Below are 13,307 nucleotides of genomic sequence, written 5' to 3'. Positions count from 1 at the left end.
GTATATAGCATTAAATAACAGAAACAACTCCATTACAGAATAATAAATATCCAACCCAAGTGTTCACTTTTATAATTATTTAAAGTAAAAGGTTTTGAGAAACCAGTTTATAGCCACTAATAAATTTTAGGCTGTATTGTAGCATGAATGATTCTTGAAAACAAACTAAGTGAAAGAAGCCAATCACAAAGTATCACATAATGTATGATTTCATTTATGTGAAATTCCCAGAATAGGCAAATCCTATTAATGTATAGATTAATAACCCTACAGATTAATAGGATTTGCCTAGGGCGGGCAGGGAGGAGTGGGGAAATAGGGAGTGACTGTTAAAGGGTATGGAGTTTCTTTTTGGGATAATGAAGATGCCCTAATACCGACTGTGGTGATGGTTGCACAACTCTGTGAATAAACTAAAAACCAGTGAGTTTTACACATTAAATGAGTGAATTGTACGGTATATGAACTATATTTCAATATAGCTGTTATTCAAAAATATTGGAAGTATATGTGAAGCCTGAGAAATGAACATTAATATGTCTGTTCAAGGCATCTACTACTTGCTTTTATTACTCAGATTACAAGTTTTTTTAGTTTCCTTGAATGCCACTCAAGAACATGCTCTAGAGCATGGACCCTGGAAAGCTTTCCTGATCCTACTCTAACTCAACACCACCATCAATTGTGACCCAGGGGACACATCCAACACTGCAAAAACAAGAGAGTAGACTTTGTTTTTAAAAACTTTGTTTTTCTGCAAATTGACCAGATTCTGGATCATAAAGCAAATCCCTGTGAAATTAGAAGTTAAATCCTTCAGAGTGTATTCTCTGACCACATTGGAATTAAGCCAGGTCGAAAGGGCTCAATGAATGAAAAGAACCATGCTAAGGCACATCATTATGAATTTTCTCAAAACCACAATTAAGCAAAAGACACAAAAAAATTTCAAAAAGGAAAACAGGTCACAAAATAAGGAATAAAAATGTCATCAGAATTTACAAGAGCAACACTGAAAGCTTAACAATTACCAAGAATTGTCTTCATAATTCTGAATAAAATGATTTATTTTTAATTGGACTTGGGTGCAGAGAACAGCTGCTTGTAATTTGCAATTCTAAGCACATTATCATCATCAGACTGTACAGTGCATTTTTATTATTACTTTTTATTTGAGAAGTTGTAGGTTTACAGAAAAACCATACATAAAATACAGACTTCCCTTATACCACCGTATTATTAACACCTTACATTTGTGTGGTACATTTGTTACAACTGATGAGAGGACATTTAAAATTGTACTACCAACTATAATCCAAGATTTACATTAGGAATTTTTGTTTTAACAGATCAGTGATTTAAAATTTTTAAATTTATTTCTCTCCTCTCTCCCCCGCCCCCGGTTGTGTGCTCTCTGTGCCCATTCACTGTGTGTTCTTCTGTCCGCTTGCATTTTTGTCAGCAGCACTGGAAATCTGTGTCTCTTTTTGTTGTGTCATCTTGCTGCATCAGCTCTCTGTGTGTGCGGTGCCACTCCTGGCACTTTCTTTGCGTGGGGAAGCTCTCCTTACGGGGCGCACTCCTTGCACACGGGGCTCCCCTTTGTGCGGGATACCCGTGTGGCACGGCACTCCTTGCGTGCATCAGCACTGTGTGTGGGCCAGCTCACCACATGGATCAGGAGGCCCTGGATTTGAACCCTGGACCTCCCATGTGGTAGGTGGATGCTCTATCAGTTGAGCCAAATCCGCTTCCCTACATTAGGAATTAATATGTAAGAAATTTAGCACATCACCCAGCAAAATGCATTTCAGCTATTATTTTTATCAAGTGTAAACTCCTTTATCTGGCTCTCAATGTTCCCCTTCATCTAGCCCTTTCCAAACTACTCAAACTTTTTCCATAAATATAAATTCCAAACTCTCAATTTCATTCTCACCTCTAGCCTTAGCTCTAGAGCAACCCTGCTCATCTTTCCTAAGAGCCCTAGTCTGGGTTATCAAATGTTCATAACTCTGAAAGAATCTAGGGGTGCCTGAAAGAGGAAGGTCCCCATTTAGGGACTTGCATGTTCTTTTTTTAAAAAAGATTTTATTTATTTATCTTTCCCCACCCCCTCATTGTTTGTACTTGCTGTGTCTGTCTTCTTTGTTCCTTTAGGAGGCACCAGGAACTGAAGCGCAGGACCTTTGATGTGGGAGTGAGGTGCCTAACTGCTTGAGCCACCTCCATTCCCTGCTTTGTTGAGTGTCATTATGGTTTTCTTCGTGTCTCTTGTTGCATCATGTTGTAGCGCCAGCTTGCTGTCCTGCTTGTCCTGTTAGGAGGCACAGGGAATCTCTGCTCCCTGCTTTGTTGGGTCTCTCCTTATGTTTTTCTTCTCATGTTTCTTGTTCATTGTCTTGTGTCACCTTGCCATGCCTGCCTGTTGCTGTCTTCTTTAGGAGGCACCAGGAACCCAACCACGGACCCCCTCACCTGGGACCGAGTTTGGCGTCTGTAAAGAAGCTTCTCGGGGTTCCAGCGCGCGGGCAGGAGTGGCAGGCGCCGGCGGCCGTCCTCCCGGAGCGCCGGCAGCGAGCGGTCTTCCTCGCCGCTGTCTCCCGAGGGCGGCGGCACGTACTCCTGGAATGAACCCCGTTTTCCGGAGGAAACTCCGCTCACAGAGGCAGCAGCCCGGCCGTCTTTGCAGTTCGCCAAGAGGCGATCGGGCGGCTTTCGGGCGCAGGTCGGATTCGAGCCGCCGCTCCCGCGCCCCGCCCCGCCCCGCCGCCGCCGTCCAGGCTGACGGAACGTGGGCCCGGGCGGCGCCCCCGCGGCTGCGCGTCTCTGCGCCTGCGCGCGGCGCCGAGGGGACGGGTCGGACGCAGAAATGGCGGCCTCCATGGTCTGCAGCCGGCTCTTGGCCGCCGCCGCCATGAGGAGCCGCGGGCCCCGGACGGCGCTGCGGGCCGCCGCCCAGGTATCGCCCCCAGCCCGGTGTCCCTTCGAGGGTCGGCAGGAGAAAGGGCGAGGTGGGCGAGCTGGCGGCTGTGAGCGCTGTGCGAGGAGACCCGAACCCCCGGTCGGGACGCTTCGCTCGCGGTGACATTTCCTGGGCGCCCGGTCGGGCCCACGGGCGCCTCGCCCGAGAACGTCGCCTGCCAGGACCGCGAGCGGGCCCGTTTGCGCCGCTCCGGCCCTGCGCCGCCGGTTCCCACCGCGCTTGGGAGGGGGCGGCGGGGGTGGGCGCTGCGCCGAGAGGTCCGGCCTGGGCAGTCGGCACCGATTCTCTGCTGCAGGCTTCCGCGGCTGCTCTTGGGGAGGGGAGCTGCCCTTCCGAGTACTTCTGTGTTCCGCAGGAGCTGTCACAGCTAGGAATGCCTTGAGGGGCGAGTGTTGCTTGCTGATTTGCCTTTTCTGGGGCGAGTCGGGGAAGTTTTTCCTCTTCCCCAAGTAGTTGTGCATTATTGCGTTTGTTAATAGTGGTAAAACATCGATGTCTTCAGTTTACCAAGTGGGGAAGCAAGAATATAATTTTCTTTCGGGTCAGTTCCTTTCTGGATAAGATACAGAATAGCCACAGTTGTTGTTTGTGATTTATTGCGGGTTACCGTGCCAGTTGTTCCTGTGTTAAGCTCTTTGCATGGAGTCTGACATTTAGACTTTACAGCAGCCCTGGAAGAGGGTTGTAATAGCCCCATCATTGGTGAAGAAACTGGCCGAGAGAGCCAGCAATTTGGGCGAGGTCACGTGACAAGTAAGGCCGAAGCTGAGGTTTAGTTATGGAATTGTCTGGCTCGAAAGCCAGTGTGATTGAATCTGCTCTACAACTTCTGCAAAAACATAGCGATGGATGGTTCTTTCCAACGTGGACATCAAGAAACTCGCCGAAGAGCACGGTTGGCTTCCTAAGTCAATACTCGGGTTTTTAGGCTGTGTTCTTCAGTAGCTCCCCAGACATGCCATCTAGGCATTGATTTCAGACCTTTTTTGTTTTTGTTTTTTGTTTTAAAGAAAGCTATTCATAACTTTCAGCCTAGAGCTAATGAGCTCCATGAGGTTGCTTCTAATATGAGAACGCCTTGAATATTCTTCTTACAAGTTTTAAAGAGTGCTGTCTAGTTTTTTGAAAATGACAATTTGGTGAACAGATTGGTTATCATCCTAATCCTAATCTTTATCCTTTTGGAAACTCTTAGGAAAAGCCTTTTATCTGTCCAAATAGAGATGCCTGAAAATTGAGTTTATTTTTAGAACAGCTTTCCTCTTCTGCCTTCCCATTAAGTAATATAGTTTTAGAGTGTGGAAGGACCTTCTAATCCCTTGCTTTTTGTAGCTGAGACAAGAGTCTTATGAAACTTGTTCAAGTCACACATTGGGTTTGGCAAATTCTCTTCAACATTTAGTTTAGCTTTCTCACCTTATATAGTTTCTCTGTATCTTTACGTCATAGTGTCTTTGAAAAAATAAGAGATTTTTCTTAGCAGTTGTGAATCGCATTCCCCAGAATGTATTTTTTAACTTATGAATAAGTGAGCATACTTAAACTAGGAATTTGATCGGATGGGTGCTATTGTAGCAATTTGGTCCAGAATTAGGTGGCCTTTGGCAATAGGAATTTTTGAAGTGATAATATCAAGAAAGATCAATTTAAATGTGGGAATCCCTGTGATAATGCACGAGTCTGTATTACTGACATAATTCAAAGCTGAGGATAGTTAAAATTAACAACTTGTGATGTGCAAGGAAAGGATTTCAAAATACTTGGGATATTCAAAAAACCTTTAAATTGGCGTAAAAGCTATCAGCAATACCTTATGAGTATTAATTCTTCAGAAGTTTAGATATTTGGAAGAATCCATAAAAATGTTCTAGAATTTTGTGTCATGGGTTTACCCTCAGTTTTTCCTCTCAAATTTTTTTTTTTTTTTTAAAGATTTATTTATTTCCCCCCCTTCCCTGGTTGTCTGTTCTTGGTGTCTATTTGCTGTGTCTTGTTTCTTTGTCCGCTTCTGTTGTCGTCAGCGGCACGGGAAGTGTGGGCGGCGCCATTCCTGGGCAGGCTGCTCTTTCTTTTCACGCTGGGCGGCTTTCCTCACAGGCGCACTCCTTGCACGTGGGGCTCCCCCATGCGGGGGACACCCCTGCGTGGCAGGGCACTCCTTGCGCGCATCAGCGCTGCACATGGCCAGCTCCACACGGGTCAAGGAGGCCTGGGGTTTGAACCGCGGACCTCCCATATGGTAGACGGACGCCCTAACCACTGGGCCAAAGTCCGTTTCCCCCTCTGAAAATTTTTGATAGAAATTTTTTCCTGATAGAAATTTTGATAGAAATGTTCCGCCTATAGTACAATTTACATTTGCATTATCTTTACCTAAATTCGTTAACGATTTGTCAGTCACTTGATTTAAAAAAATTATATATACAGATGCATGTATGTCCTTATGTTTAGAATATCACACACACATTTGTTTATTTTTGCTCAACTGTTTGAGAGTAAGTTGCTGTTATTAGAACACTACCCCTAGATAATTTAAGCATATATTTCTTAACAGAGAAATTCTTTCATATAACCACATACAATGATCATACTTACAGAATTTACATACTTACAGAATTTAACATTGATAAAACAGTCTTCCAAGGTTTTCATAGCCCTTGATTTTTTTTTTCATACTGCTATATAAAGTTGATAGAATGGAGGAATTTGGAAATAGAGAGGCAGGCATGTGTAGGTGTTGTTATGATGAGTTAAGTCTTAGGCTCTAAATTAGTGGAGCGTTGGGACTAGTAGGTGCTAGAGATCTAATTGACCTCAACACTTCTTGTCAGGGCCCTGCCACAGGAAGCTGGAAGGATAGCGCTTGTACCAATTCTGTTTCTTTCAACCGTATGCTCTAAACTTGTAGAAGGGTATCTTTTTTGTATACTACTTTCTTCTTTTTGAAAGAATAATTCTGCCTCATTTCTACTGAGGGACATTTTAGTGGGAGAGAAAGCTTCCACCTTTAAAAATAGCAGTCCCTTTCTTTCTCTATTTTCTTTTACTTACTCTTTTTAATTAAACAAAATTTATTGAAGTATATCACTCATACATGAACATACATAAACAATAAGTGTGTATAGTAAAAGTTGTGAACTTAACGAAACAAACATGCGTAATGTCATACAGCGTCCCATCCATCAACCTTCCCCAGCACCTTGCTTTGTTGTGAAACATTTGTAACAAATTATGAAAGAACGTTGTCAAAGTATTGCTACTAACCATAGTCCATACCATACATTTGGTGTACTTTGCCCCCAACCTCCTTACTCTTTTTACCACCACCTGGCATATTACATTTGTTTATTGTCTGACTATTAATAGAATGAAAGTTTCAGGTGGGTAGGGATTATATTGAATTCACTGCTCTATTTCCAGTCTAGCTGCTCAATAAATATTTGAGTGAAATATGAACAGAAGGATACATAAAATGTCTTCAAAGACCTTCCCATTTAACTGCCCTTTGTCCTAGCGCCAGACTTATTTCTATCCTCGTCATTTTTAACTCGAAAGAGGTAAGATGGTGTACTTAGTGAAAGATTTATCTGGGGATTTTTGGGAATTTACTTTTTAAACAAATTTACTTGATTTTGAGGTGGTCTTAAACAATGAAGCACCTCCAAAAGCATTTTGTGGGAGAGCAGATGTACCTCAGTGGTTGAGTGCCTGCCTCTCATGTACAGAGCCCCAGGTTCAATTTCCCATACCTTTTAAAATAAGGCATTTTGTATTTTCATTCTTAGGATTTTCTTTCTTTTCAATTACATTAATTAAAATAGTAAACAAGTGGTAAATGTATACCTGCTCTGGGCCCAGCTATGTACTCTGTGGATTAAGAAAGATTTATAATGGGATATTTGTCCTCGGAAGCTTAAAATCTTATTAGAGAGGAAAGGCCACATGAACCTTGAAAACAGTATAAGACAATATATACATTCTGTGTCAGAGAGAGAGTTCAGCAAAGGGAGGGAGGAGTGTGTCCCCCTTTAGTGAAGACAACTAAAGGTGAGTCGTGACTGGAAAGACGATTGGAGAGGAGTAGGGTTCTGAGGAAGGATGAGTGGGGTTCCTTAAGAGCTAAGGCATAGAGGTGGGAATAGAATTGAAAATTTGGAATGAACAGTTATACAAAAAGTTTGAATGGTTTGGAAAGGCCCAGATGAAGAGCCACATAGAGGAGTTATACTTGATGATGATGATAATAATAGTAGCTGAAATTTATTAATGTGGGTGCTATGCTAAGTCTCTTACATACTAATTCATTAATTCTCACAATAGTTCTGTGAGTATATATTATTATTACCCTTATAAATTGAAGTTTAGTTTGTATCACTTGCCAAGGTCATGCAACTGGCAAGCCGTGGACCTGGGGTTTTAATCCATGCTGTCATAAAAGCCTGTTTATTTGAAGCTCTATCCAATATTGATGTAGTTCCTTGAGAAAGGAAATGACATTAAAGAAACAGTGTGTCAGAAAAATTAGTGTGCTATTCAATATTGATTGAAAAAGAGGTAAGAATTTGTAGTTGACAATACTTTCTTGGGTCTGATTGCAGTTCAACTGTGCAAGAAGCTCTTGAACTGGATTTGTATTTGTAAAGGAGGTACCAGATAAAGGGATCATTTAGAAGGAATATATTAAAAATGGTTTTGCAGGTTGGTTCCAGGGAGCAGACTCTGAGATTGACATTTGCCTGGAGGACATTTACTAGAAGGTATTCTCTGGATCCACATTTGTGGGTGTGGAAAGGAGGGAGTAATGAGTAGACAGATTCATCTGGTTGCAGGTGATATCAGCTGAGCCTATGGGAGCTCTGAACCTGGGATGTCTCTCCTGAGTTGTCCAAAAATGGGGTGAGGTGCCTAGCCTTTCTATCCCTCCCCCAGCCACCACCAGCCAATCACGGGGTACAGGCCGCCAACGGGAAGGAGGCTTTGACTTGGCAGGGAGGCTCCCATGAAAAGATTCAGCCAAGAGCCGACAGCAGCCTATAGTCCTAGCATTTGGGAGTATGAATGCCACAACCCATGTCCACTCCAGCGGATACCAGGTTTTGAGTTTTTTTTTTTTTTTTCAAGATTTATTTATTTATTTAATTTCCCCCCCTCCCCTGGTTGTCTGTTCTTGGTGTCTATTTGTTGCGTCTTGTTTCTTTGTCCGCTTCTGTTGTCGTCAGCGGCACAGGAAGTGTGGGCGGCGCCATTCCTGGGCAGGCTGCTCTTTCTTTTCACACTGGGCGGCTCTCCTCCCGGGCGCACTCCTTGCGCATGGGGCTCCCCCACGCGGGGGACACCCTTGCGTGGCACGGCACTCCTTGCGTGCATCAGCACTGCGCATGGCCAGCTCCACACGGGTCAAGGAGGCCCGGGGTTCGAACCGCAGACCTCCCATATGGTAGACGGACGCCCTAACCACTGGGCCAAAGTCCGTTTCCCAGGTTTTGAGTTTTGAGTGTATGGAAGAGATATGGTACCAAGTCGTTCAGTTATCACGTACATCAATTTGTTAGGTACCAGAGGAACGATAGAGGAAATTGGGAAGAATTTTTGGTTTGTTGGCAAAGATGAGATTGGTTTTGGGTCTGCTGAATTTGACATTGCGATTGAAATGTCTTGTAGGTCACTGGAAATAAATGGAAAAAGCTCAACTGAAAGAAAAAATAAGGACTAGATATGAGAAGGAAATAGTTAAAATTATAAGGGTAACTTTTGGTATTTTGCTGGTAAATTAGCGTCTATGTTGTAATTCAGGTACTCTGCCTATTTTGATGATTTAATAAATAGTTTTGTTACAGTTATGAAGAGCCAGGTACTTCTTTCTGTAAAAAAGTATGTTGAGAAGCTGTTTCTAACAAGAATAACTGCCAGATCACTGTTATATATAAATTTGTTCCTAATTTCCCCAGGTTCTGGGAGGTTCTGGATTGTTTAACAGCCATGGACTCCAAGTTCAGCAGCAACAGCAAAGGAGCCTCTCACTACATGAGTACCTGAGCATGGAATTGCTGCAAGAAGCGGGTGTCGCCGTTCCCAAAGGACAGGTGGCAAAGTCACCAGATGAAGCTTATGCAATTGCCAAAAAATTAGGTACTAAATTGAGAAAAACTTATGCCACCTTGACATGGGAACTGTAATAAAAAGTGAATGTTGCTCTTGGTTTAATGACAATGTTTAGCCTTTATATCATTAAAAAAAATAAATTTTATTTACTTAAAAGAGTAGGTGGAACTCGTGTGTTGAAATTCCAAAATGGTTATGAGATGGTGGTTAGTTAACTTCATAGTCACTTACATTGGCATTAGGAAGCTGAAGTCCTGTTTTTAGTTGGAATATCTGTGAAGAAGGAAATTTTATTTACTACTTTATAGCACAAAATAATGATGTAGTGACTCTTGAAGGAAATGGTGAAGGAAAATCCTAGCTATTTATGTGACTATGAGGAGAGCTCTAATACTCCCCCTGCCTTTTTTTTCTAATTGATGTGAAAAATACAGAATCAAAGGGAAATAAGAAGTTGAGCTCTAGAATGTAAGCTCTGTGAGAGCAGGGTCTCTTTGTCTTATTTTATTCAGTTATAGATCCCAAACTCCTAGAAGAGTGCCTGAGGCTTAGATAACCAATAAATACTAATATTTGATAAATGAATTAGTAGTTGCCCATGTTATTATTAGTAGATTCTTTTATTAATAACAGAACCTTTAGTATCTTTTGTTAGATTGCATTTATATTATCTTATTTTTAAAAAATCAGTTTCTGACTTTAGAAAATATGTTTAGGTTTACATTTTACAGGATTTAATAGTAGAACTTAGTAATGATGATATAAGATTTTAGCTATATACTGCATTTTCTTTTTAGCAATATTTTAAGTCCCACCAGTTTTATGTAGATGGGCACAATTCATCTCTCTTAATGTACATTTGATTAAGATGGTTTTAATTATTCTCTGGTAAGATTTTGCTTTTATTAGTTTTTCAAGGAAGATGTGCAATATTTAAAATCTGCTTAAAAATTTAAAGGTTTCATCTTGATAACTACTAATTCTGACTTCTATCTCCTTAGGCTAATTTTTTTCTAGAATGGGCTTATCTTTCAAAAGTGGGGGCCTATCAATTTCAGAAAATTTTTATGTTATTTTTTATGTATTTTTTTTTCAAACTCTACTCAATTTATTCATTTTTAAAAAAAAATTACATTCAGAAAATATGAGGTCCCCATTCACCCCCACCACCCCCACCCCACCACTCCCCCCACAGTAACACTCCCCCCCATCATCATGACTCATCCATTGCATCTGGTGAGTACATCTCTGGGCATCGCTGCACCCCATGGCCTATGGTCCACACCGTAGCCCACACTCTCCCACGTTCCATCCAGTGGGCCATGGGAGGACATACAATGTCCGGCAATTGTCCCTGCAGCACCACTCAAGACAACTCCAAGTCCCGAAAATGCCTCCACATCTCATCTCTTCCTCCCATTCTCCGCCACCAGCAGCCACCATGGCCACTTTTTCCACACCAATGCCACATTTTCTCCATTATTAACCACAATAGTTCATGAACAGAATATCATTAAGTCCACTCTGATCCTTTCTGTATTCCTCCTTCCTGTGGACCTTGGCTTGGTTGCGTCCATTCCACATCTATGTCAAGAGGGGGCTTAGATTCCACATGGATGCTGGATGCAGTCCTCCTGCTTTCAGCTGTAGGCACTCTAGGCTCCATGGTGTGGTGGTTGACCTTCTTCAACTCCATGTTTGCTGAGTGGGGTAAGTCCACTAAATCAGAGTATAGGAGCTGAAGTCTATTGAGGCTCAGGTCCTGGCTATCATATTGTCAGTCCAGAGATTCAAATCCCCTAGATATATCTTAAACCCCAGCACCAAATACAATTCCAGTAAAGTAGCATGAAAGGCTTGTGAAAAGAGATCACATCTGAGTCCAGTTCCATCACGCAGAAACACCAGCTCCAAAGAAGGGCCAACCGACATGGCAGTGAACTCCATCTGCCATGACCATAGAACCTGTGGGTCTCTTTAGCCCTCAATTTTTATGTATTATTAGCTATGCTTTTGAATGAAATGGCTGTGATTGCTTTGACTTGAAAGCATGAGTTTTCAATTACAATTATTTTTCTGTTAATCAGAAAAAAATGATCCTTAGTCACATTACAAGCAAATTTCTTTTTATTCAGCAAAAGCCTTGGGTAGTTCATACTAATTTCTGTGAAATTTTTAACTAATGGTGACCTGTAGTTTGAACTTGAGCATATGATACAAATAGTATGTACTTCATTTTTCCTTTGAAGCACTATATTATTAGAGGCTCTTACATGTTACATTTTTTCTTTTTATAGATTTATTTATTTCTCCCCCACTTGCTGTTTGCACTCGCTGTCTGCTTGTGTTCTTTTTAGGAGGCATCGGGAACCAAACCTGGGGCCTTCCATGGGGGATGGAAGCGCTTAATCAGTTGAACCTCCTCTGCTCCCTCTTCATTGTATCTATCATTGTGTATCCTCCTTGCGTTTCTTGGTTCTGTCATCTCCCTGCATCATCTTGTTGCGTCAGCTCACTGACTTAACTCGTATTCTTTAAGAGGCTCCAGAAACCAAACCTGGGACTTCCACGTGGTAGGTGGGAGCCCAGCTGCTTGAGCCACATCCACTTCCCTGTATTAAGTTTTAAAGAAAACTCATGAATGTACTTTGTTTCCTGAAGTATTTCCAACAAAGTCTATTTTTAAATAACTACCTTTTAGAGACTCAATCTTCTATCTGTGACTTAAAAGTTAGTTTCTAAAGATGACCCAGCAAAATAGGAACAATGACTTGGAAATGTAATTGAGAAAAGTTGAAGGTTTTCTTATTCTACTCTGTTGTTAGTGATGAACTTCAGACCCTTTAATTTTTTCATCTTTATCGTGAATCATGTTAGAGAAGAACAATGAAATGTTTTATAAGGAAAGGATCTGAGGACCAGAATTTCCAAATAAAACCCTTTGAAATAATGAAAGGACTGTTAACAGAATTATGAGACTACAGAATCTTGAAAATTGTGCTATCTCAAGCTCATAATTCAGCTAAACTTTTCTAGAACTTTAAAAATCTTTCCTGTGTGTGATTAGTCTTGCTATAGCTCTTTTGTTTTGAGCTTTTGACTTTCTTTGGATTACTCTATGTGATTTAGGTAGTAAGTTTGTTGTAGTATATATAAAATGCTATATATACTTATAAAAGAAAAACAAGTACATCTTTATTGCGGAAAAAAAATCAAACAGTGAGTTTCTACAGCATATCTGCTTCTATTTAGGTAAGAGCATTTACATTTCAGAACGAAAATATGAAATGTATCATGTGAAATCATGTCCTCGATAATTTTTTCTTTTATCTTTGTTAGATCTCTTGAGTGATGCTTTCTTTTGCTTACCGATTCTTTCTATCATAATAGTACTGAAGTTGTGCAGTGTTTCTTCCTGCCAATCTTAGTAGGGTCTCATGTATAATGACGTCAGTAATAGCTATTTTTTTATTTCCAAATTATTATAATTTATTTTCTTTAACTAGTTTTCCATATATTTTCGCATTTAGTCAAATTTTAGTGTTTTCTTAGAAAGAAAGATTTGTGTAGAAAAATTTTCTCAAAACTAGTAGTATTTATTTGGATCTCTTACGGTTTTGTTTTGTTTTTTAAGATTTTATTTATTTCTCCCCCTGCTCCATTCCCCCCATTGTCTGCTCTCTGTGTGCATTTGCTGTATGTTCTTCTGTGTCTTCTTGTATTATCATTAGATGGCTCCAGGAACTGATCCTGGGACTTTCCAGAGTGGGAGAGAGACGATTACTCTCTTGTGCCACCTCAGTTCCCTGTTTTTGCTACTTCTTTTTTTCTCTCCTCTGTGTCTCTTGTTGTGTCATCTTGCCACGCCATCTCTTCGCGTCAGCCAGCACTCCTGCATGGGGCAGTATTCCTGCATGGGATGACATTCCTATGCAGGGTGGCACTCCTGTGCGGAGCCGCATTGCTGTGTGAACCAGCACTGCGCGTGAGCCAGCTTGCCGAATGGGTCAGCTTGCCTTCACCAGGAGGCCCTGGGCATTGAACCCTGGACTTCCTATATGGTAGATGGAAGCCCAATTGGTTGAGCCACATCCGCTTCCCCTCTTCACGGTTTTTTACTTCTTGTAAAAACCTGTAATGATTCTTAACTATGAAGGAAAGAGCAATCTATGGAGGAAAGTGTTTGTGTGGCATATACTATGGCTATGAGTAATTCTGG

The 13,307-nt window shown here is 41.5% G+C and overlaps 1 protein-coding gene and 1 long non-coding RNA gene across 3 annotated transcripts in view; one reads left to right on the top strand and one right to left on the bottom strand.

Annotated features, from left to right (window-relative positions):
- Positions 1-1,046: 1,046 nt before the first annotated feature.
- LOC131273468 (uncharacterized) lies at positions 1,047-2,759 on the bottom strand. The gene is made up of 2 exons (XR_009180707.2): positions 2,131-2,759; positions 1,047-1,755 (listed from the first exon to the last, which is right to left on the bottom strand). It is a non-coding gene; the product is annotated as an uncharacterized lncRNA (long non-coding RNA).
- Positions 2,760-2,827: 68 nt separating this feature from the next.
- LOC101445579 (succinate-CoA ligase ADP-forming subunit beta) overlaps positions 2,828-13,307 on the top strand; it is a 51,558-nt gene continuing 41,078 nt past the window's right edge. Inside the window, exons 1-2 of one of the 2 annotated variants that reach the window (XM_004472860.2) lie at positions 2,828-2,962; positions 8,935-9,115. In XM_004472860.2, coding sequence (XP_004472917.1) covers positions 2,873-2,962; positions 8,935-9,115 — 271 coding nt within the window. In that variant the 5' untranslated portion in view covers positions 2,828-2,872. Of the gene's footprint in view, positions 3,015-8,934; positions 9,116-13,307 lie in introns of both variants that reach the window. The other variant, XM_071208287.1, reaches the window with a different exon arrangement.

Source organism: Dasypus novemcinctus, chromosome 15, assembly GCF_030445035.2.
Source record: "Dasypus novemcinctus isolate mDasNov1 chromosome 15, mDasNov1.1.hap2, whole genome shotgun sequence".
Classification (NCBI taxonomy): Eukaryota; Metazoa; Chordata; class Mammalia; order Cingulata; family Dasypodidae; genus Dasypus; species Dasypus novemcinctus.
This window is presented reverse-complemented; position numbering and strand designations above follow the sequence as displayed.